Source organism: Leucoraja erinacea, chromosome 4 (genome assembly GCF_028641065.1).
Source record: "Leucoraja erinacea ecotype New England chromosome 4, Leri_hhj_1, whole genome shotgun sequence".
Classification (NCBI taxonomy): domain Eukaryota; kingdom Metazoa; phylum Chordata; class Chondrichthyes; order Rajiformes; family Rajidae; genus Leucoraja; species Leucoraja erinaceus.
In genome coordinates, this window is record NC_073380.1 from 19,066,371 (window position 1) to 19,090,811 (window position 24,441).

Sequence of the window (24,441 nt, forward strand, 5' to 3'; positions counted from 1 at the left end):
ACATGGATAGGCAAAGTTTCTGGTCAAGATCCTTTTTCAGACTGATTGGTGTCCGACGCAATGTCAAACGTGCATTGATTGGACAATTACTACTCGGAAAATTTGAGTTGTTTTTCATATTTTAAAAATATGTGCGGATTTTGGTCTTGACGAGTTTCAGGTATCAGGGGGGTGGAGGGAGAAGAAAGCTGGAAAATTGGAGAGGCAGGACAAAGCATGGCAGGTAATAGGTTGACTTGGGGGTGGGGGGTTTTAATGGTTGAAACAAAAGCCAGAGATAAGGATAGAAGGTGAGAGACAGATTTGAAGAGTTGTGGATTGTGAAGCCAGAGGGAAGAAAGTAGCAACGAGAGGGTTGGAGGAGAGAGATAGAATCATAGAAAACAGGTGCAGGAGTAGGCCATTCAGTCCTTAGAGCTAACACTGCCATTCAATATGATCATGGCTGATCATCCAAAATCTGTTCCCCGTTCCTGCTTTTTCCCCACATCCTTTGATTCCCTTAGCCCTAAGAGCTAAATCTAACTCTCTCTTGAAAACATCCAGTGCATTGGCCTCCACTGTTTTCCGTGGCAGAGAAATCCACAAATTCACGACTCTCTGAGTAAAAAAGTTTTTCCACATCTCAGTCCTAAATGGCCTACGCCTTATTCTTAAACTGTGATCCCTGGTGCTAGACTCCCCCAACATCAGGGACATTTTTCCTGCATCCACCCTGCCCAATCCTCTAAGAATTTTATATGGTTCTATAAGATCCCTTCTCAGCCTAAATTCCAGTGAATACAAGTCAAGTCGACACATTCTTTCATCATATGTCATTCCGGCCATCCCGGGAATTAACCAGGTACACTGCACTTCCTCCATAGCAATAATGTCCTTCCTCAAATTAGGAGACCAGAATTGCACACAATACTCCAGGTGCGGTCTCACCAGTGCCCCGCACAACTACAGTAGGACCTCCATGCACCTAAACTCAAATCCTCTCGCAATGAAGCCCAACATGCCATTAGCTTTCTTAGTCTCTGAATTAAATGTGTCACTCTCCATCCTAATGCAGAATTCCACCAAATATGGTCACTGTTGCCCAAGGGACTTGCATAACAAGATCGCTAACTAATCTTTCCTCATTACACAATACCCAGTGCAGGCTGCCAGAATGTCAGTCCCCTTCCAATTAAGGTGCAACCCATCCCTTTTGTACAGGTCACCCCTGTCCCAGAAGAGATTCCAGTGATCTAGAAATCTAAATCCCTGCCGCCTGCACCAACTCATCAGCCACAAATTCAGATTTTCTATCTCGCTGTTCTTACCCTCACTAGCATGGATTAGTTAGAGGTTACCTAAAAGTGGAGAATTCAATGTTCATACCGTTGGGTTGTAAGCTAGCCAAGCAGAATATGAGGTGCTGTTCCTCCAGTCTGCATGTGGCCTCACTCTGGCAATGGAGGAGGCCCAGGACAGAAAGGTTAACGTGGGAATGAGAAGGGGAGTTAAAATGATTAGCAACCGGGAGATCAAGTAGACCTTGGCGGACTGAGCTCAAGTGTTCAGCTTGCCCTTTTCATCTGTTTCAACATCAAGAAATCATAGATAGCACCAGGTGGCTTACCTCATCACAAAATTATGGGAGTCAATTATTGGTCCATAATTGGATCCTATCAGATTTCCAGAATTCCCAACCACGGCACATGTCCTGCATCTGTTTGGTCCATGGCCTGAGAGCAGGTCGTCTCCGGGAAACAACTTAAATACTTGTTCCATTACGATGTTGAGATGGGGTGCATTTTTGCTACCTTGAAGACTCTACCAGACGATAATTTTAAATTAGTATATGTTAATAATACTATTACATTATAATGATAATCTTGAAGTCATGTAAGAATGGCTATTCAATAATTTATTCTATTACTGATTGCAATTATGATTTCCTTAAGCATAAATGCTAATAAATACATTACGGTAATTAGGCTCAACCTTCCCAAACACAATTCATAATATTATACAGTGCTATCCTTTGGATAGAAGGATTGTTTTGTTTCTTAACAGATCCTTCTCAAACCTGGCAGGTATGCTCCTTCTGTGGAACTTCTCTACTCCCCTACCCGGCCCCAATCCATACTATATTCATGACAGAACAATCCAACCCATCATTGGGGCAGCAACATCTGTGCCAAGACACTCTGACTGCTTTTATGCTTGGTTCTTTCTGTTAGCATGAACACTGATGAAAACAATGGCCAAAATGAGAGCATGAGGGGTTTCTGCTCTGTGAATAGCATGCAGCTTATTGCATCGGCCCATAATCTTGTCCTGCAGGGAAAAAATGTGAAATTGGCACAAAGCACATTTACAAAATTATAATTATGATCAACAAAATTGCTAACATCCACAGTAGACATGGGGTAGAACATGGTGGAAACAGGCCAAATGGTCTAATTTGGCACCTATGTTTTATGGAGCTAAAGCAGGAAGCCAAATGCCATTTATCTTTCCATTTGTCATAGGGACACTTTACAGATGTCAAAGCAGGAAATTATACATAATTAAATAAAGTCAATATAGCCATATGAAAGTGTAAAAATGTTTGACCGATTTATTGGAGTAATGTGGTGTAGATAAAGGGAAACTGATAAACACTTTATTTAGATTCTGAGGTGGCATTTGAAAGTAATTACAGCAAAGGATATGATGCAAAATGAAAGTTGACAGAGTATTTGCCTGGATGAACAATTGACTGGTTAATATTAAGATTAAACGAGAACTTACCAGTTTGAAGTTTGATCTTTATTTTATGAAGAGTTACGATGAGGGATTACGTGAAGACCCAGTCCAGCACGCATGCGCGACATTCATCAAAGCAGCAATGTGAAGTCACAGACAACAGTAGATGAAATAAACATAGTAAGATAAGAAGAACTTTGGGTTCAGTATTGATGTGGGTAGAGAACTGGCTGGCAAACAGGAAGCAAGGAGTAGGAGTAAACAGGCCCTTTTCACAATGGCAGGCAGTGACTAGTGGGGTACCGCAAGGCTCAGTGCTGGGACCCCAGCTATTTACAATATATATTAATGATCTGGATGAGGGAATTGAAGGCAATATCTCCAAGTTTGCGGATGACACNAAGCTGGGGGGCAGTGTTAGCTGTGAGGAGGATGCTAGGAGACTGCAAGGTGACTTGGATAGGCTGGGTGAGTGGGCAAATGTTTGGCAGATACAGTATAATGTGGATAAATGTGAGGTTATCCATTTTGGTGGCAAAAACAGGAAAGCAGACTATTATCTAAATGGTGGCCGTCTAGGAAAAGGGGAGATGCAGCGAGACCTGGGTGTCATGGTACACCAGTCATTGAAAGTAGGCATGCAGGTGCAGCAGGCAGTGAAGAAAGCGAATGGTATGTTAGCTTTCATAGCAAAAGGTTTTGAGTATAGGAGCAGGGAGGTTCTACTGCAGTTGTACAGGGTCTTGGTGAGACCACACCTGGAGTACTGCGTACAGTTTTGGTCTCCAAATCTGAGGAAGGACATTATTGCCATAGAGGGAGTGCAGAGAAGGTTCACCAGACTGTTTCCTGGGATGTCAGGACTGTCTTATGAAGAAAGACTGGATAGACTTGGTTTATACTCTCTAGAATTTAGGAGATTGAGAGGGGATCTTATAGAAACTTACAAAATTCTTAAGTGGTTGGACAGGCTAGATGCAGGAAAATTGCTCCCAATGTTGAGGAAGTCCAGGACAAGGGGTCACAGCTTAAGGATAAGGGGGAAATCCTTTAAAACCGATATGAGGAGAACTTTTTTCACACAGAGAGTGGTGAATCTCTGGAACTCTCTGCTGCAGAGGGTAGTCGAGGCCAGTTCATTGGCTATATTTAAGAGGGTGTTAGATGTGGCCCTTGTGGCTAAGGGGATCAGGGGGTATGGAGAGAAGGCAGGTACGGGATACTGAGTTGGATGATCAGCCATGATCATATTGAATGGCGGTGCAGGATCGAAGGGCCGAATGGCCTTCTCCTGCACCTAATTTCTATGTTTCTATGTTTCTAACTGGGATAACAGTTGACCTTTATGATAGAGGGCGGGAGCGGAGGGCACATAATCCCTCATCGTAACTCCTTATAAAATAAAGATCAAACATCAAACTGGTAAGTTCTCGTTTAATCTTACTATTTTACTTCGGAGTCACGTGAATGACTACATGAAGATTTTGAAGATCTGTGATTTCATGCCGTGGAACGAGTCCATGCTTCACTCACTGCCTTAGTTGACCAGGGGAGGAAGTATGTTTTCATATTCAGACATGAATAATGACAATAGTAACCTCCCTTACCCCGGAGGAACTATGAACAGAACTTAACATAGAGTTCGTAAATACCCCCCCCCCCCCCCCCGCCATCTGGCAATGGGTTTATACTAAATGTGTGGAAAATTGCTAGATTGACCATCCTGCAACCGCTAGGGTGTGGTCCCGCTAACTTCCATAACCCTGCTGCTGAGGTTGTTTCAGCCTTGGTAAAGTGATTTGAAATGTCAGTATTTACTCCTGTTTAAGCCAGACCCATAACCACCTGAAGATGGTCTGAAGTGATACCTTCTTTTGACGCTAGATGTAACTACCAATATTGCTAGTTCAGAGTCTCTAGGCTCTAGTGATCTAACATTCTGGTGTAGATGTGTGACCATACACAATCGAAGGTTCATGGGATATGTGAACATCTATAGCCCCTGGTCTACACTGCTTGACTAAGTCATAACATAAGTGTTATTTAGTCTGCAGATATAATCATCCTATCCAGTCAACGTTTATGTAATGACTAGACCCATAGTGCTGCATGCAGGGCTATGAGCAGAACCACTTATAAGTGAGTTAGCCCAAGGACAGGGATGTAGCTGGAGCCCTTCAGCGAAGCGACGTAGCACAACGTTAACACCCCATATCTCTGCATCCCTAGTCCTGGGAGTTTTCGAGTTGCAGATTTTCTTCATAATCTAGAGCTCAGAGGGTGACCCCCCCAGAGTGGATTCTATTCCTTTCAGCCAGTATGATGAAGCACTTAGGTATGGTAGATGGCACTTAAGACATCATGATTTGTCAAGCACTCATATGAGCCGGTAGGCGGCGCGACTCTTGTCAGCAGCGGCCTCTGCAGCCTGTCCGCGTTTTTATTATTTTTTGTCTATGTTTATATGTAGTTTTTGTTATTTTATGTTGGGGTGTGTGTGTGGGGGGGGGTTGGGGGTGGGGTGGGAGGGAGGGGGAAACTTTTAAATTTCTCCCTGCACTGGAAACCCGACCTTTTCTCGTCGGGTCTCAGTTGTCGTTGGGGCCTCAACGAGGAGTGGCCTCCAACAGAAGAAGCCGGGGACTCTGGTGCCGACTCACCTCACCGTCGCGGAGCTGGCCGAGACCGGTGCGGGTGGAGCGGCAGAGGAGCGCTGCTGCTGCTGCTGCTGCCGCTGCCGCTGCCGCTGCCGCTGCTGCTGCTGCTGCTGCTGATGCGGAGGCTGGTACTGCGGGTCGGCAGACGGCGGCACCAGGAGCCCGCAGGTCCCTGGAGGGAGACCGCTTTTCAGGGCTCCTGCAACGGCGACTTCTCCCGCCCGAGTTGCGGAGTCGAAGAGCTCCTGGAGCGGGGCCTAAATCACTGCCCCGCGCGGCTTGGAATGGCCGCGGGACTCTGCGAGCGCACGCCGGGGTCTCTAACACCAAGACCCGGTGTGTGCGACCTCGCACCACCCGGCGTGGCTTTAATGGCCGCGGGACAATCGCCATCGCCAGCCGGGGGCCTTGACTTTGACTCTGACATCGGGGGGGGGGGGGGGGGGGGGGGGGGGGGGGGGGGGGGGGGGGGGAGGGGTGCAGTGGAGAGATAAGTTTTTTTTTTGCCTTCCATCACAGCTATGTGATGGATGTTTATGTAAAATGTAAATTATGTTGTGTCTGGGGTCTATTTGTGTGTAATGTATGGCTGCAGAAACGGCATTTCGTTTGGACCTCCAGGGGTCCAAATGACAATTAAATAGACTATTGACTATTGAGCCTGAAGTACAAGACGTCAGTCATCCGTGCCGAATATGTAATATAATTGTAAAACTAATACCTCCCATCTCCTTATGAGGAAATATTGATATTTTTTAGTGCTATCCCTACATCTGCAGTGAGCACGATCATGGTTGGTTTAACAACCCCAGATGCAGGAACTGTCTTCTCAGTCTCTGTAATACAAAGAATTGATTATATCATGCTGAGGACGGTTTCCCACTTCACGGCTAGACCAAAGCTTGTGTCTAGAATAACCATATATGGTTCTATCATTCCCCACATCAGTGGGAACCATGGCTGGCTAAGCCCGGCAGGCACTATAAAAATGCCTGAGGCGGGAACTTGCTGAATTTTGCAAACCTGTCTGTTGAGGCAGAAATGGAGGAAAACATAAAAGAACATTCCTCCTTAGTGTAGCTAGAATGTAACGAATACTACTGATATGCCACATATTTTCCACTGGTGATTGAGCCTGGATACAAGTTTCTTGGTCTTTAATGTTCACAATGTATTTTAATACTTTGTGATCCAACACCCATATTGTGTACCGTAATGAGTTTTGGGTAAACTATCACCGGATATTTTGACTTGTTTGCACCAATGTAAACAGACATTTGCCACCACCGAAGTGTATCAATTTGGACTAGAGCATGCAGATAGGCATATTCGCATAAACCTTTAATCCCCAGAATGCACCCAGTGTCTATAGGTAGTTGATACCATGTAACTGAGGAATTGGTAACTCTACCGTCCACATCTGTAACTAGATGGCATGAGCAAATTCTCATCCTGAACAATAGCATCAGTTTGTAGTTTAATTCAAGATTTACTGAATTAGTGGAATAGCATAGAGCTGGTAACAATAACCACATGGTACTTGAGTGCTTACTTCTTTTGCATGCTGTATAGTTCTGATTGTGCAAAGGCCTATATAGCACAGCTGTAAGCCAATTATACTTGATGAACAGAAGGTTGCTTGATCAGTATTGTTACAGGCTTCAATTAATTCCAATCCCTTACCTCAGGGCGGTCCCAGACGATTAAATAGAGTTAAAGGTAATCCCAATCATCAATAAGTTCAGTTGGTATCAACTTTAATCTATCTGGACAGATGAGAACCCAATTCTCAAATGGGTTTTGTAGCTGATACAGCTAACTTAGCAAAATACAGCATTTAATCTCATCCAGATAGTTCTTAACAATATTTTTAAAACTCTGAGCAGCCGAAGCACTAATTTTTGTAAATAACCTGGGAACTGAAGTTAGCCTATTTTGCAATGTTTTAACTGTATCATTGCCCCATCCAGTTAAATTTCAGATATTTCCGGCGCCCTGTGAATGAAGCTGACCCCATGGGAATTAATCATCACGAAGTTTCAATGTCTATACTGCACATGCGAGTTGGGCTTGTTGATAATAAACAGGCCTCATTTGTCATAATAGCGAGCCTGCCTAAAGAGGCAACTCCAGCCATATTCCTAGACTGTCTCGCTTGTACTGTGCAGTATAAACTATCTCTTCCAACCTTCTTGTAAATGGTCCACAACCCCATGTTTCGGAAAGAACCAGACCCACCTACTGTCATGGCTACCGGTGGCTTTATGGTAAGCCCAAAAGGCCCCCGATGTGGGTTTGATTTCCATCCTTGATTGGGTCATAGGGCTGCTGGTGTATGTGGACCCATGTCTTTCCAGGTGCATGGTAAATCCCAGCCGGCACCTGTTCCTCGGACATGCTTTGAATTCAGAGTCAGTTGCCAACTGACTCGTCGCACTCACCTTTGCAGAAGGGAGTTTTGTAGACAGCCCTGAAAAGGGTGCTGGCACGGGCTCTCGAGGAGACCTGCGCTGATATGGCCCTCCCTGGCCAATTAGGATGGGTAAAACGTCCGAGGACGAACCCATATCGGAGGGGCCCTCCTGGCCTGACTTTAGTCTCCTGCTCTTACCCCCCTCGGGCAGCAGGAGTCTAAATTTGCCGCCGGCTACCCGCTCTTCTGCGGTCCTAGCCGTGTCTTCCACACGGTCCACGTAGCTGGGGTGTCCCCCAAACATGGATCTACCTGCGGTCTTCCACACGGTCCCCGTGGCTGAGGTTTCCCCCACGCACGGATCTACCCACAGCTTTTGCACGGTTCCCGTAGCTGAAGTTTCCCCCAAGCACGGTTCTACCCATGTTCTTCACAAGGTCCCTGTAGCTTGGTTATCCGCAGTCATCCCACGGTCCCTGAAGCTGGGTTACCTGTGGTCTTCCCATGGCCCCCGAGGCTGGGTTATCCACAGTTTTCCCCCGGTCCCTGAAGCTCCCGTGGGGGAGCTGCTAGGTGGGGGGGGGGAGGGGGTGACTGCTATTTGGATACATTGTGTATGCAGAGAATCTCACTGTGCCTAGTCAAATGTGACAATAACGTAATCCTATTCCTATTTGTAGCAAAGTAAAAAACTCAATCAAATTTGAGAGACACAATCTAGCCGGAGATGTAGCATGTCCCTATACTTCCTCCCACACAGGAACCCCAGCAGTCCTTCCAGGTGAGACAGTGGTGCAAGTGCACCTCCTCTAACCTCGTCCCCGATGTGGCCTCCTCTGCATTGGAGAGATCAAGCATAGCATTGCCCATTTCACCCAAACACCTGCTCGGTCCACCAAGGCTTATTGGATCTCCCAGTTTGCTATCTATTTTAACTTTGCTTCCCATTCCCATCCTGACCTTTCTGTCCATGTGCTCCTTCCATTGCCAGAATCTGGTCATACGTAAACTGAAGGAATAGCATTTCATATTCGCTAGGGTATGTTACAACCCAACGATATGAATTCTCATATTTTAGGTACCTAACCTACAAAAACTAATTCCCCTCCCCAGTTTTTCTCCCTCACCCCCCCCCCCCCCCTCACTGGGCCACATCTGAATGTGCACCCATTTCCACCCTCCACTCCCCTTGCAGCTATATCGCTTCCTCTGACTTCACAATTCGCTCTTCAATCCTTATCCCGCACCTTTTGTCTTCTCATTTCTGGCCTTTGTACAACCGTCTGACTAGATACCCGGCCTCACTTGTATCTCCACCACTATCAGTGTGAAGGAGGGTCCCGACCCAAAACGTCACCAATCCATGTTCTCCAGAGATGATGCCCGACCTGCTGAGTTAGTCTTTCATACTCATTAAATGACAATGCTATTGCTATTAGTCACGCAGCTGTCAGCAATCTCCCATGATATTTGTTTCTCTACTTCTAATAACCATTGTTGGCCTTTTGTACAATCCCAACAAGATGATCAGCCCCTTTTTTTCCTCAGTCCCACCCGTTTGGTCTCACTGGATGATCCTTCAAAAATGTCATCTCGGACTACTGCCATGATGTTCTCTTTAATCAGTAAAGCAACTCCCTCTTGTCTTTTATCCCTATCTCTATCACGTCTACAATACCTATACCCTGGAACAGTAACCTGCCAGGCCTATCTCTCCCTTAGCCAGATTCCATAAAGGTCCCAGTCCCACATACCTCTCCATGTCTTGAGTTCATTTTGCTCTACAGTTTGGCCTCCAACATTGAAATAATTGCAATTGAATTCACCATCTTTCCTCACTTCCTGCTATGCTTCCTCTGTCCATTCCCAATGCAGATACTGCCTACCACACTGAGTTCCTGCAGCATTTTGTTTTTTGCTCAGGGTTCCTGCAGTTTCTTGTACTTTCCATTGTAAATGAGACAGTTAGTTCCCTCATCAAATCATTGATATTCATTGTGAATCGTTAGGATCTAAGCACTGATTCTCTGTGGAGCCGATGGGAACAGTCACTGTCTGCTACATGGAAAGAGATAATTATTTCTACTCTCTGTTTCCAGTCTGTCCATCTGGCTGATGGAGTATTACAAGGAGAAAGTTATTTAATATTACAAGGAGAAAGAGTCAGTTATTAAAGATGGGATAGCAGCACATTTGGAAAGTGGTGAAATCATTGGACAAAGTCAGCATGGATTTACGAAAGGTAAATCATGTCTAACGAATCTTATAGAATTTTTCAAGGATGTAACCAGTAGCGTGGATAGGGGAGAACCAGTGGATGTGGTGTATCTGGACTTCCAGAAGGCTTTCGACAAGGTCCCACATAAGAGATTAGTGTACAAACTTAAAGCACACGGCGTTGGGGTTCAGTATTAATGTGGATAGAGAACTGGCTGGCAAACAGGAAGCAAAGAGTAGGAGTAAACGGGTCCTTTTCACAATGGCAGGCAGTGACTAGTGGGGTACCGCAAGGCTCAGTGCTGGGACCCCAGCTATTTACAATATATATTAATGATCTGGATGAGGGAATTGAAGGCAATATTTCCAAGTTTGCGGATGACACTAAGCTGGGGGGCAGTGTTAGCTGTGAGGAGGATGCTAGGAGACTGCAAGGTGACTTGGATAGGCTGGGTGAGTGGGCAAATGTTTGGCAGATGCAGTATAATGTGGATAAATGTGAGGTTATCCATTTTGGTGGCAAAAACGGGAAAGCAGACTATTATCTAAATGGTGGCCGATTGAGAAAGGGGGAGATGCAGCGAGACCTGGGTGTCATGGTGCACCAATCATTGAAGGTAGGCATGCATGTGCAGCAGGCAGTAAAGAAAGCGAAAGATATATTGGCTTTCATAGCAAAATGATTTGAGTATGGGAGCAGGGAGGTTCTACTGCTGTTGTACAGGGTCTTGGTGAGACCACACCTGGAGTATTGCGTACAGTTTTGGTCTCCAAATCTGAGGAAGGACATTATTGCCATAGAGGGAGTGCAGAGAAGGTTCACCAGACTGATTCCTGGGATGTCAGGACTGTCTTATGAAGAAGGACAGGATAGACTTGGTTTATACTCTCTAGAATTTAGGAGATTGAGAGGGGATCTTATAGAAACTTACAAAATTCTTAAGGGGTTGGACAGGCTAGATGCAGGAAGATTGTTCCCGATGTTGGGGAAGTCCAGGACAAGGGGTCACATCTTAAGGATAAGGAGGAAATCCTTTAAAACCGAGATGAGAAGAACTTTTTTCACACAGAGAGTGGTGAATCTCTGGAACTCTCTGCCACAGAGGGTAGTTGAGGCCAGTTCATTGGCTATATTTAAGAGGGAGTTAGATGTGGCCCTTGTGGCTAAGGGGATCGGGGGTATGGAGAGAAGGCAGGTACGGGATCCTGAGTTGGATGATCAGCCATGATCATATTGAATGGCGGTGCAGGCTCGAAGGGCCGAATGGCCTACTCCTGCACCTAATTTCTATGTTTCTATGTTTCTATGAAACATGAAAGTCTGAACGTGAAAATATGACATTTTTAGTTTTAGCAGGAAAAATAAAGTGGAAACAAGTAAAATGTGCTGGAAACACACAGGAGGTCACGCAAATTTGCCATTACAAACCCAGAATCAGGAAAGAAAGAAAACATTGAGAATGGGCAAGGCACAGGATGAGGCCAGGGTTGCGATAATGATGAGGTATTGATCTGTCCATCTGGTTAATGTTAATGAGGATAACTTGACAGAGGGAGGAATTTAAAAAAACATGAAACAATACAGCATGCAAAGTGTGACCTGCTCCACACAAAACCATGCTGATTGACCCTGATTAACCCATTCTCTTCCAAATGCAGGTAAATTTAAATATAAATGTCAGATAGTCATATTGCAGCTTTATAAAACTTTTGTTAGGCCACATTTAGAGAACTGTGTACAATTCTAGTTAACACAGGTAGGATGTGGAGGCTTTGGATAGGGTGCCAAAGATTTTCACCTGGATTAGAGGGTTTAACTGTTAGGAGAGGTTTCAAAACTTGGATTATTTTCTCTGGAGCAACAATGCGGAGAACTAACAGAAGTTTACAAACTGGTGAGAGGCATGGATCATTATCAAATATTAGAGGGTGGAGCATGAAGGTGAGAGAGGAAAGGTTTAAAGGAGAACTGTGGGGCAAGTATTCAAGAGAGTGGTGGGTGCCTAGAATGTAATACCATGGCTGATGGTGGTGGGAGCAGATAAATGGAGGCTTTTAGGTAAGCACGTGGATTTAATAATAATAATAATAATAAATTTATTTATATAGCACATTTATAGTCGATTTTCATTGACCCCAAAGTGCTTTACATAATTTAAAAATCAGTTCCATACAAAGCATAAAGATGGGTTAACAAAATAATAAAAATGCATAAACAGGACACAACATGTAACATAAACATCCACCACAGCATTCATCACTGTAGTGGAAGGCACAAAAAAAAAAAAAAAAAAAGATATGCAGAAAATGGAGTGATGTGAATCATGTGTAGGCAGAGGGGTTTGTTTAAGTTGGCACCATGTTTAGCATGAATCTCATGGGCCAAATCTATGCTACACTGTGCTATGCTCATGTTCATAAGTGATAGGAGCAAAATTGGCCCTTTGGCCCATCAAGTCTATGCCATTCAATCAAGACTGATCTATCCCTCCCTCCTAACCCCATTTCCTGCCTTCTCTCCATAAGCTTTGACACCCGTGCTCCCGTGCTGTCCTGTTCTATGTTCAATGTAAAACGCAAATCTCCTTAAATTGCAGAAGGCTTGACAACCTGAGTGACCTATTTTTCCTAACTCATATGTATGAGAGAAGGTAACTATCAGGAATCCAACAACGGAGGTGTCTGAGATGGTATTGAAAGTATTGCTGTATATAAGTAAAATCAACCTATCCAAGAAAAAGCTGACATTTCAGACTGATAATTGTTAGCTATGGTGTGGTATCAATATTTTCCTACAATACAGAGTGAAAATATGTAGCTTTCTTTAGGGAATAAATAAACATTGAATGCACAGTTTAATTTATTTTATGATTATCCGTTCTTCCAGTAATGAAACTCCCACTGTGCTGCTGGAAAATAATTTAGACCCAGTTACAGTAAAAGAATGACAATTTAAATCAAAATGGTGAGCAAACAATTTCTATCCTTGTCTCTGTTGGACTTGGGAGGTCATTAAGAGCAGTCAAGGCTGTTGGACTTACTTTTATCACCTGTTTGCACAACAAATTTTCCCTCCCTAGTATAAGTGCAATGTCAGGCAGAAACTAATTAAACCAGTGATAAGCCTGTAAATAAGTGCACTTTAAACAGGTGTTTTTTTAATGGTGTTGATTTATGGAGTAGATTTATGGAGTAGATTTACCTGCTAATAAGTATTTTAGGTTTCCATAATGTGCTATGTATATTTAATCCATGTAGGCAGTACAGCGGTAAAATTGCTGGAAAAACTCAGCGAGTGAGGCAGCATCTATGGAGCGAAGGGAATAGGCAACGTTTCGGGTCGAAACCCTTCTTCAGTCTGAAACGTTGCCTATTTCCTTCGCTCCATAGATGCTGCCACTCCCGCTGAGTTCCTCCAGCATTTTTGTCTATCTTTGATTTTCCAGCATCTGCAAGTCCTTCTTAAACAGCAGTAGAATTGCTGCCTTACGGCGCCTGAGACCCGGGCTCAGTCCTGACTACGGGTGCTGTCTGCTGAGTTTGTTCGTTCTCCCTGTGACTGTGTGGGGTTTCCACAGGTGCTCTGGTTTCCTCCACATTCCAAAATACATTCAGGTTTGTAGGTTCATTTGCTTTGGTAAAAATAGTTGTAAACTTTCCCTAGTGTGTAGGATGGTGCTGGTGTATGTCGGCACAGTCTCACTGTTTCCGAACTGTATTTCTAAATTAAAACTAAAATAAACATGAATTACCACAATAACTTTATAATTTTTATATTTATGACACATGATATAATTTTAAAGGGAAAAATAGACTATCATCTTGTCAACTAATATGCCCAATAAAACAATAAAGTTTCACCATTTGTCCTAATTTCAGGTAGTGGGATTATGAATGGCTTGAAACAATTTCTTGTAGATATTCTGTAAGTACCGAAATACAGCATTTGTTTTAACCTACTTTATATGGTACATGTAATATGGTTAAACTGGCAATGTGAAGCTTTAATGTCCAAAATAAAGCAATTATATTGTTTTAAATAGCCAACATTACTTTTTTGATTGCAATGGTTTATTTGATTGATTTTGGTTGATTACACCATTCTCTTTATCACCTTCCTGGCTCCTCTTCTTCTTGCATGTGACGTGCACAGCCTAAAGTTGTAGGACAACTTGTTTCATTTGATCTTATTTGATTGTGCACGCCAGGTTGATTACATTCGTCGAAACAGGGCGGACCACGTGAAGGTTGCAATCTCCCACACCATCCTGGCTCCTGATCACTTACATCTTCTCAGTAGTCTAACTAGTTCAAATGGTTTCATCCACTATCAGAGTTCCATTGTTGCTCTCTCCATCAACATTTCATCTATTTACCCCAATCAAGGTTTAATCGTTATTGCCATCAATTTTTCACTTGTTGCAGTTCTATGACCCATCACTGTCATTTCAACTATTGGTTGTAATTATTCCCACCATTTGAATAACTTTTTAAATTCCAATATTGCCAAATGTTAAAATTCCATTCCTACTGTTTCAAATTTCATCATCATGACCATTACAAAATTCCAGAAATGATTCTCATCAAAGTCCTATCATTTTTCCACCTTCCAAGCTTTTTGAGTGTTGCTGAAGCTAGACATACCCAGACAAATGGAGAGATCATTGAATGCCCTTAATGCTACTGCCAAAGACATATTACCCCCTTTGCCACATGTTATAACCAGCAAACTAATTGTAATTACAGGGTCTTATGTCTAAATGTCCACTATCCCAGTTGTTCTCATCCCCTCCCTCCTCACTCTCCCCCTGCCCCCTCTCCCCCTCCCTCCCCTCCCCTCTATTCCCCCCTCCCCCCCCCCCCTCCCCTCTCTCTCCTTCCCTCCCCCTCCCTTCCCCCTCCTCCTCCCTCGCCCCTTCCTGCTCTCCTCCCCTTCTCCCCCTCATCCCCTCTCACTCCCCTTCCCCTTCCCCCACTCTCCCCTATCTCCCCCTCCCCCTCTCCACTCTCTCCCCATCCCCCTTCCCGTCACGCTCGACCTACCCCCTTCCATTTCCCCCTCTCTCCCCCTCCTCTCCCTGCCTTTCCACCTCCTCTCCCCCTTTCCATCCCATCTCCCCCCCCCCCTTCCTCCACTCCTACTCTCTCCCCTCACCCCCCTCTCCCCTATCTTCCCTCCTGGTGGTTAGTGGTGTGTGTTTGGGGAGGGGGGTGGTTAGTGTGTGTGTGTTTTGGGGGGTGGGATGTTTGTGTGTGTGTTTGGGGGGAGTGGTTAGTGTGTGTGTGTCCCATCCCCTTCGCCACTCCTCCCCTCTCCTCCCTCCTGTCCATCTCCCCTTCTCCACCTCCCCCTCTCCATTTCCCCCTCTCTCCCCCCTCTCCCTGCCTCTCCACCCCCTGTGTACACACAAATGCAGGAGAAACTCAGTGGGTGCAGCAGCATCTATGGAGCGAAGGAAATAGGCAACGTTTCTGGCCAAAACCGAAACCGAAAATAAATCAGTCTGAAGAAAGGGTTTTGGCCCGAAACGTTGCCTATTTCCTTCGCTATAAGGCAACTCTACTGCTGTTGCCAAATATGAGGTTATCCACTTTGGCAGCAAGAACGGGAGTTTCTCCAGCATTTTTGTGTACCTTCAGTCCAGTGGTGGTTCGGCAGCACTTGTGGCGCCAGGGACCCAGGTTCAATCCTGGCTGTGGATGAGGCACGGGTCTGTGTGTGCGCCCTCCCCTGTCTCCCACTCGCATCTGCCCCCTCTCTCTCGCTGTTACACCTCGCTCTCCCGCTACTTGTCATCCCCGTTCCTCAGATTAAATATATTTTAATAAATGAATTATGAATAAAGATAAGAATTCACACACAGCCTATACAGCCAGCGCTTTGTTTGTTTTTTCTTTATGGTGAATGACGTTGGACAACCCCTATGACTTCTTGATTGCTGATTTCAATGGATTTGAAATAACATTGCATGTTATATTGTTTCATAAAGTATCATTGCACAAGTATCAATGGAAGTAATTGCTTGTTAGTTTCCAAAACAATTCTTAAGTGGCATCCTATGCTGAAATTGGCAGCCTGGGTTCTTTAGAGACAATGGTATCTGATTACTGTAGGAAGCTTACATAGTATCAATGATAGACAAAAGTGCTGGAGAAACTCAGCGGGTGCAGCGGCATCTATGGAGCGAAGGGAATAGGCAATGTTTCGGGCCGAAACCCTTCTTCAGACTGATGGAGTATCAATGATTTTGTTTTTACACAAAAATGCTGGAGAAACTCAGCGGGTGTAGCAGCATCTATAGAGTGAAGGAAATAGATGGAATGCAGACCACATCTATGGAAAAGCCCAGCAAAGACTTTTCCATCTCCGACAGCTCAGGAAGTTCAGAGCAAGGTCTCATCTCATGCTCCGCTTCTATACAGCCATCATCGAAAGCATCCTCACTTCATCCATCACAGTCTGGTTCGGCAGTCTCGACTCACTCTCCCGGAAGAAATTACAGCGCATCATCAACAGAGCATCTAAAATTATTGGCTTACCCCTACCATCCCTTGAATCACTTTACCACAAACGGCCATTACACAGATCATCTCTGATCCTACTCACCCTGCACACTATGCCTTTCAGCTACTGCCCTCTGGGAGGCGCTACAGGACAATTGCCTCCAAAACAAACCGCTTCAAAAACAGTTTCATTCCCACTGCAATTAACATTTTAAACTATGTACGGTGAGGAATAAGAATAAGCATGGCCCTTATGTATTATGTAATGCGTCTGTTTGTATGTATATCTATGCTATATGTTTAATGTTAGATGAAATGTTGGAACCGAGCTGTACTGATAACAAATTCCACCAGCCTGGCTGTGTGGTCATTAAAATACAATACAAATACAATACAATAGGCAATGTTTCTGGGCCAAAACCCTTTTGTTTTGTTTTGTTTTGATTTTAGATAACTGCTGTTGATATTGCTGAAGAGGGCCTTTATTTAATCGAAAAATATTATTGGCATGTGACAGTCACCAGGAAGGCTGGATTTTATTGTCCATCCTTTGTTGCCTACAGAAAGTGTTAGTTCTTTCAAAAAGTTGAAAGGCAGACACTAAGCATTAAAGTAGTAGGCTTATATCTCTAAAGTTTAGTCAGAAAAATGTCCAGTTCACAGAAATATCTTTTGACTTTCAATCAGAATGCTGATGATATTGTGAAAAACTTTTATCTCTATTGAGAGCACACAAATAATCTGAATTTCTATAAAATCACAGAATATATACAAGGGAGTTTTTTAGTTATCATACTCCTTCATTTATCAAGTATTTTCTTACATTTCATTTCAGTCCATGAATTATCCTTCATTTAAAGTGATCCAATCTCTGTAAAGTGTACCACCTACCTTCCACCAATTGTAAGACTTCTCAGGAATTGTGTAGTTGCTTTTCATCAGGATGGGGTTCATGTTCGAATCGTAACGCTCGTCAAACCATTCCGATAGACCTAATTCGGAGACACACTCGCTACATTTGCACAGTCTCGTTGTCATGAGATGGTGTAGTGAAATATTTTTTGTGTATGTAAATAAGGCAGAAATCAGCACCAGAACAAGAAACAGTAAATATAACAAATATTGAAGCCTCCCCAGCCTAAAAAAAAAGCTTGAAACCAGCATGGTGAAGCCTGCTTGGCAACAGAGAAAAACGAAGAGCAAGTAGTGGGTCCTGGTCAGTGAATCAGTATGAGATGAATTCTGCAAAATATGTACTTAACAAAAAGAACTCCAGTTTGCACAAAATAGTAGCTACTGAGCAACAACAGCCATTACTGTGGAATACATCTCTGAAATAAATCTTCAGAATAGAATAATCAAAGTTTTCAGAAAGAAAGCATTCAGTTGGTATTTTCTTTCACGTCTAGCTAGTGGAGTGGGAAGTTACTGTGGTGTCAAGACACTTTTCAATATTTTTCAATGGGCAGAACCATCAATAATACCATATTGTATTTGTGCATTTGGGAGCTGCATTCATTGTGGATAGGATGACGTCTTTCACACCGATGATTTGAATACCAGTAATGTGGTCAGTCTTCTCTTCGAATTTTCCATTATGCCACTATAATTGCACAATTTCTTGAGTCAAACTGGCTGAGTAAACTTCCTCCTAAAAGAAAAACAACAGGTAAACCATGTGTAGGAAGGAACTGCAGATACTGGTTTAAACCAAAGATAAGATACAAAAAGCTGGAGTAACGCAGCGGGTCAGGCAGCATCTCTGGTGAAAAAGAATAGGTGGCGTTTCAGGCTATGACCCGAAGTCGAATCTGAAGAAGGGTCAAGTATGAAGAAGGGTCTCGACCCAAAATGTCACCTAGTTCTTTTCTCCATAGATGCTGCCTCACCCACTGAATTACTCCAGCTTTTGTGTTGAACAGGTAAACCATATCTAATCTATCCACCCACAAGACTAATAGAGAGTCAATCTCACCGGGCACCACCCCCAAAGTCCATCTTTGGACTCATTTAAGCATTTATATTTATAATAATTGTGAAACTTTCATGAACAAATGACATTAATCATTATAAGAAAAGTCCAGTGAAAGGATTATCTTGGAGGTCATCAGAAACATCATGAAAATAAAAGGAGGAATTTTATTCTGTTCCTGTGCTTGATTCACAGGAATAGCAAGTTAATAGTTGGTTTGTTTCTGATGAGTGGAGGTTAGATTTAGAGTGCACAGCAGCTCCATACAATCTGGTCATCTTGGGCAGCATTGCCCCTGGATCACAACATCGTTCTGTCATGTCCAAGTTGAAGTTGTTGTAAATTGTTAGAGGCATTCACAGATATCTTTAACCTCAGCTTTAAGCCCATCTGCTTTAAGAAGACCCCTATTGTCCCAGTGCAAAAGTAATTCAGGTAACATGTAAGGTAATAAGATAATACTTTATTGCCTTCCACCACAGTGGGGAATGTGGAGGAGCCACTGTGGTGGATGTTTATGTTAAATGGTTATGTGGTTGTGTATTGTTGCTTATTTGGTATGACTGTGTGGCAAACCAAATTCCTCGTATGTTGCGAAACCTACTTGGCTAATAAATTACGATTATGATTATGATTATGATGTCTTAATGACTACTATCTAGTGGCCCTGACATCCACCATAATGAAGTGCTTCAAGAGACTGGTGATGGTACAATTAACTCCAGCCACCAGGACAACCCTGACCCACTGTCGTTTGCCTACCATCGCAGCAGGTCCACACTGGATGCAAACTTAATTTCTGGAACACTAGTCAACAAGGCTGCCTATGTCAGAATCCTATTTATTGACTATAGGTCTGCTTGCAAAACCATAATCCCATTGCAAATTCACCTCTAATTACGTGGACCTAGGATTCAGCTTACCCCTCTGCCACTTGATCCGTGACTTTCTGACCCTTAAACTACAATTAGCGAGGAGAGGTGACAACATATCCTCCACAATAATTCTCAATACTGATGCCCTGAAAAGATGCGTTCTTACTCCCCCACTATACTCCCAATACATTTACAACTGTGTGGCCACTATCTGCTCTGACCATCTACAAGTTTGCAGATGACACCACTGTGTGGTGGGCCGAGTCACGAAGAATCATGAGATGGAGTACATGAAATCTGGACCACAGGCTCTCCCCCAGTGTCGGCAAGATGAAGGAGCTACCTATTGACTTCAGGAAGCATGGTGGAGTACATGCCCCAATCAGCATCAATGATACCAAAGTAGAAATATTTGAGAACCTTTAGGTTCCAAGGCATAAATATTACCAGCAATATGGCGTGGACAAACCACATAAGTTTGCTGATGACACTGCGGTGGTGGGCCTGATCTCAGACAACGACGAGAAGGCCGACCGGGAGGAGGTGGCTGATCTAGCACTCTGGTGCCAGGATAACAGCCTCCTTTTGAACATCAAAAAAACGAAGGAGCTGATCATGGACTTTAGGAGGGCACATCATCTGAGGACGTACACTCCATTGAGGATAAATGGGGATCCTGTGGATAGGGTGAACTGTTTTAAATATCTGGGAGTCCACATCTCCGAGGATATGACATGGGCATCACACGCCTCAGCACTCATGAGTAAGGCAAGGCAGCGCCTTTACCACCTCAGGCAATTGAGGAAATTCAGAGTGTCTCCGAGGATCCTCCAGTGCTTCTACGCAGCGGCTGTGGAAAGCATCTTGTCCGGAAACATTACCATCTGGTTTGGGAATTGCTCTGCCAAGGACAAGAAGGCTCTGTGGAGAGTAGTGCGTTCGGCCGAACGCACTATGGGAACTTCATACCTCTATTATGTAAAGGTATATGTGTGTTATGATTGTGTTTATAGTTTGTTTGGTTGTTTGTCTTTTTGCACAAAAGTCCGCGAGCATTTGCCCCCCTGCAGGAACTATACATCAGGAGGTGCAATTCCAGATCCAACAATATCATGAGAGACCCCTTCCACCCCTGCAACGGACTGTTCCAGCTGCTACGGTCAGGCAAACGCCTCCATTGCCATGCAGTGAGAACAGAGGTTGAGAAGGAGTTTCTTCCCAGAGGCCATTCGGACAGCAAACGCCTATCTCACCAGGGACTAACTCTACTGAACGTTTTTCCATCCATTATTTATTATGTAAAGGTATATGTGTGTTATGATTGGGTTTATAGTTTGTTTGGTTGTTTGTCTTTTTGCACAAAAGTCCGCGAGCATTGCCACTTTCATTTCACTGCACATCTCGTATGTGTATGTGACAAATAAACTTGACTTGACATTAAAGCAACAGACAAAAAACGCACACCACCTTTATTTCATCAGCAGACTGTGGAAATTCAGCATGCAGAGTGATGTAAATGTAGCCTAGTCCATCACACAAACTAGGCTCCCCATCATTGACTCCATCTACATTTCATGCCGCTTCAGGAAAGCAGCCAACAAAATCATGCACCGTTCCCACCGCGATCATTAATTTCTTCTTCTCGGTCCCACCGGGCAGAAGATATAGAAGGTTGATAGCACGTACCATCAGATTCTGGATCAGCTTATTCTCCTCTATTATCAGACTTCTGAATGGCCCTTCCATAAGCTAGGGTTCAATCCCAATTCTACAACGGACCTCATTGCAGACATTGAAATTTTACTCTGGAACTTTTACAGTCCAATGCTGTGAACGATATTCTGCATTCTGGTATCTTTCTCATCACTTCAATGTTATTCTTGTGTTTGCCTTGATTGTATTCATGAATAGTATTATCTGTTTTAATTGGATAGCACGTAAAACAAAAGGTTTTCACTGTTCCTCGATACACGTGACAAAAATAAACCTAAACATAACTGCCATTGATATGGCATTTAGGCAACCATTTTTTCCTCAAAATTAAGTCTGGTTCTGAGAACATCAAGACCTTGATGGACCTTATACAGTGACAGACTGTTTTCATAGCCCCAGAGCTCAAGAGGCTTTGACATTGCCATCCTGTGTTAGACAAAATTGACTGCAGATGACCAACCTACAGAATAAGATGCAGTCTGAAAGAGTAAACTGAAGTATTGCTGTCTTCTTTTGGTAGCATCTACCACCAACAATGGACTAGTCTCAGTTATGGTAACTCCCACTGTGGGGTAAGTGAACACATCATGACCCTCTCACAAATATCTAGCATGCTATGATCATCCACATATTTGTCCCATTACAGGAAGTTCGATATCTGGCAACAGCAGTAGAGTTGCCTTACAATGGATACAGCACCAGCAACCAAGTTCGATCCTGGTGCTTGTCTGTATGGAATTTGTGCATTCTCCCCATTGACCTGCATGGGTTTTCTCCGAGGGTTTCGGTTTCCACCCACACTTCAAAGACCTACGGGTTTGTAGGTTAATTGGCTTGCTGTAAATGTAATAATTGTCCCCAGTGTAGGGTAGTGTTAATGAGCAGGGATCGCTGATCGGTGAGGACTCAGTGGGCTGAACGGCCTTTGTCCGCGCTAAAATTATATTACTAAACAAAACTAATAATACTTCTACACAGATCTTTAAAAATGTCCAGTCCACATTTGCAATGTGGACTGGACATTTTTAAAGAACTGTGTAGAATTATTATTACTTTTGTTTAGTAATATAATTTTAGCGCCAATTTCATTGGACAAACCAATTTCCTTGTGCAACTGCAATATCAGGGTTAGAAATGCATTTCGTTGTCTCTGTACTGTACACTGACAATGACAATTAAAATTGAATCTGAATCTGAAAAGACAAGATCATCTGAAATGTACTAATGACAAGGATAAGAGCCTAACTTCTGAAAAAATGCTTAGAGCATTTTCTTGTTATAAACAACATGTCTCTGGTCCAAACAAAGCCAAATATTCAATCACTTCCTTATCTGAACAAGAATTTGCTAAGATGTCCCTGTCATCTGCCACATGAATTTTGTGATTACTGATCGCCACCTAATTTGCTCCGTAATCTCCATCAGTCTGACCCCAAAACAATGATGGAGACAGAAATGTTGCTGAAACAAAATCAATGTTAAAGGTCTCAAAGACATAGAAACATAGAAACATAGAAATTAGGTGCAGGAGTAGGCCATTCGGCCCTTCGAGCCTGCACCGCCATTCAATATGATCATGGCTGATCATCCAACTCAGTATCCCGTACCTGCCTTCTCTCCATACCCCCTGATCCTCTTAGCCACAAGGGCCACATCTAACTCCCTCTCAAATATAGCCAATGAACTGGCCTCGACTACCCCCTGCGGCAGAGAGTTCCAGAGATTCACCACTCTCTGTGTGAAAAAAGTTCTTCTCAACTCGGTTTTAAAGGATTTCCCCCTCATCCTTAAGCTGTGACCCCTTGTCCTGGACTTCCCCAACATCGGGAACAATCTTCCTGCATCTAGCCTGTCCAACCCCTTAAGAATTTTGTAAGTTTCGATAAGATCCCCTCTCAATCTCCTAAATTCTAGATAGTATAAACCAAGTCTATCCAGTCTTTCTTCATAAGACAGTCCTGACATCCCAGGAATCAGTCTGGTGAACCTTCTCTGCACTCCCTCTATGGCAATAATGTCCTTCCTCAGATCTGGAGACCACAACTGTACGCAATACTCCAGGTGTGGTCTCACCAAGACCCTGTACAACTGCAGTAGAACCTCCCTGCTCCTATACTCAAATCCTTTTGCTATGAAAGCTAACATACCATTCGCATTCTTCACTGCCTGCTGCACCTGCATGCCTACTTTCAATGACTGGTGTACCATGACACCCAGGTCTCGCTGCATCTCTCCTTTTCCTAGTCGGCCACCATTTAGATAATAGTCTGCTTTCCTGTTTTTGCCACCAAAATGGATAACCTCACATTTATCCACATTATACTGCATCTGCCAAACATTTGCCCACTCACCCAGCCTATCCAAGTCACCTTGCAGTCTCCTAGCATCCTCCTCACAGCTAACACTGCCCCCCAGCTTAGTGTCATCCGCAAACTTGGAGATATTGACTTCAATTCCCTCATCCAGATCATTAATATATATTGTAAATAGTTGGGGTCCCAGCACTGAGCCTTGCGGTAGCCCACTAGTCACTGCCCGCCATTCTGAAAAGGGCCCGTTTACTCCTACTCTTTGCTTCCTGTTTGCCAGCCAGTTCTCTATCCACATCAATACTGAACCCCCAATGCCGTGTATTTTAAGTTTGCATACTAATCTCTTATGTGGGACCTTGTCGAAAGCCTTCTGGAAGTCCAGTTACACCACATCCACTGGTTCTCCCCTATCCATGCTACTAGTTACATCCTCGAAAAATTCTATAAGATTCGTCAGACATGATTTACCTTTCGTAAATCCATGCTGACTTTGTCCAATGATTTCACCACTTTCCAAATGTGCTGCTATCCCATCTTTAATAACTGACTCTAGCAGTTTCCCCACTACCGATGTTAGACTAACTGGTCTGTAATTCCCCATTTTCTCTCTCCCTCCCTTCTTAAACACTGGGGTTACGTTTGCTACCCGCCAATCCTCAGGAACTACTCCAGAATCTAAAGAGTTTTGAAAGATTATTACTAATTCATCCACTATTTCTGGAGCTACTTCCTGAAGTACTCTGGGATGCAGCCCATCTGGCCCTGGGGATTTATCGGCCTGTAATCCATTCAATTTACCCAACACCCCTTCCCGACTAACCTGGATTTCACTCAATTCCTCCAACTCCTTTGACCCGCGGTCCCCTGCTATTACCGGCAGATTATTTATGTCTTCCTTAGTGAAGACGGAACCAAAGTAGTTATTCAATTGGTCCACCATATCCTTGTTCCCCATGATCAACTCACCTGTTTCTGACTGCAAGTGACCTCCATTTGTTTTAACTAATCTCTTTCTTTTCACATATCTATAAAAACATTTGCAGTCAGTTTTTATGTT

The 24,441-nt window shown here is 43.7% G+C and overlaps 1 protein-coding gene across 1 annotated transcript in view; it reads right to left on the minus strand.

Annotated features, from left to right (window-relative positions):
- LOC129696201 (CMP-N-acetylneuraminate-beta-galactosamide-alpha-2,3-sialyltransferase 1-like) overlaps window positions 1-24,441 on the minus strand; it is a 90,505-nt gene that overhangs the window by 23,859 nt on the left and 42,205 nt on the right. The window contains exons 2-3 of the mRNA XM_055633846.1: window positions 17,404-18,163; window positions 1,610-1,803 (exon numbers count right to left, since the gene is read on the minus strand). Coding sequence (XP_055489821.1) covers window positions 1,610-1,803; window positions 17,404-17,676 — 467 coding nt within the window. The 5' untranslated portion in view covers window positions 17,677-18,163. The remainder of the gene's footprint in view (window positions 1-1,609; window positions 1,804-17,403; window positions 18,164-24,441) is intronic.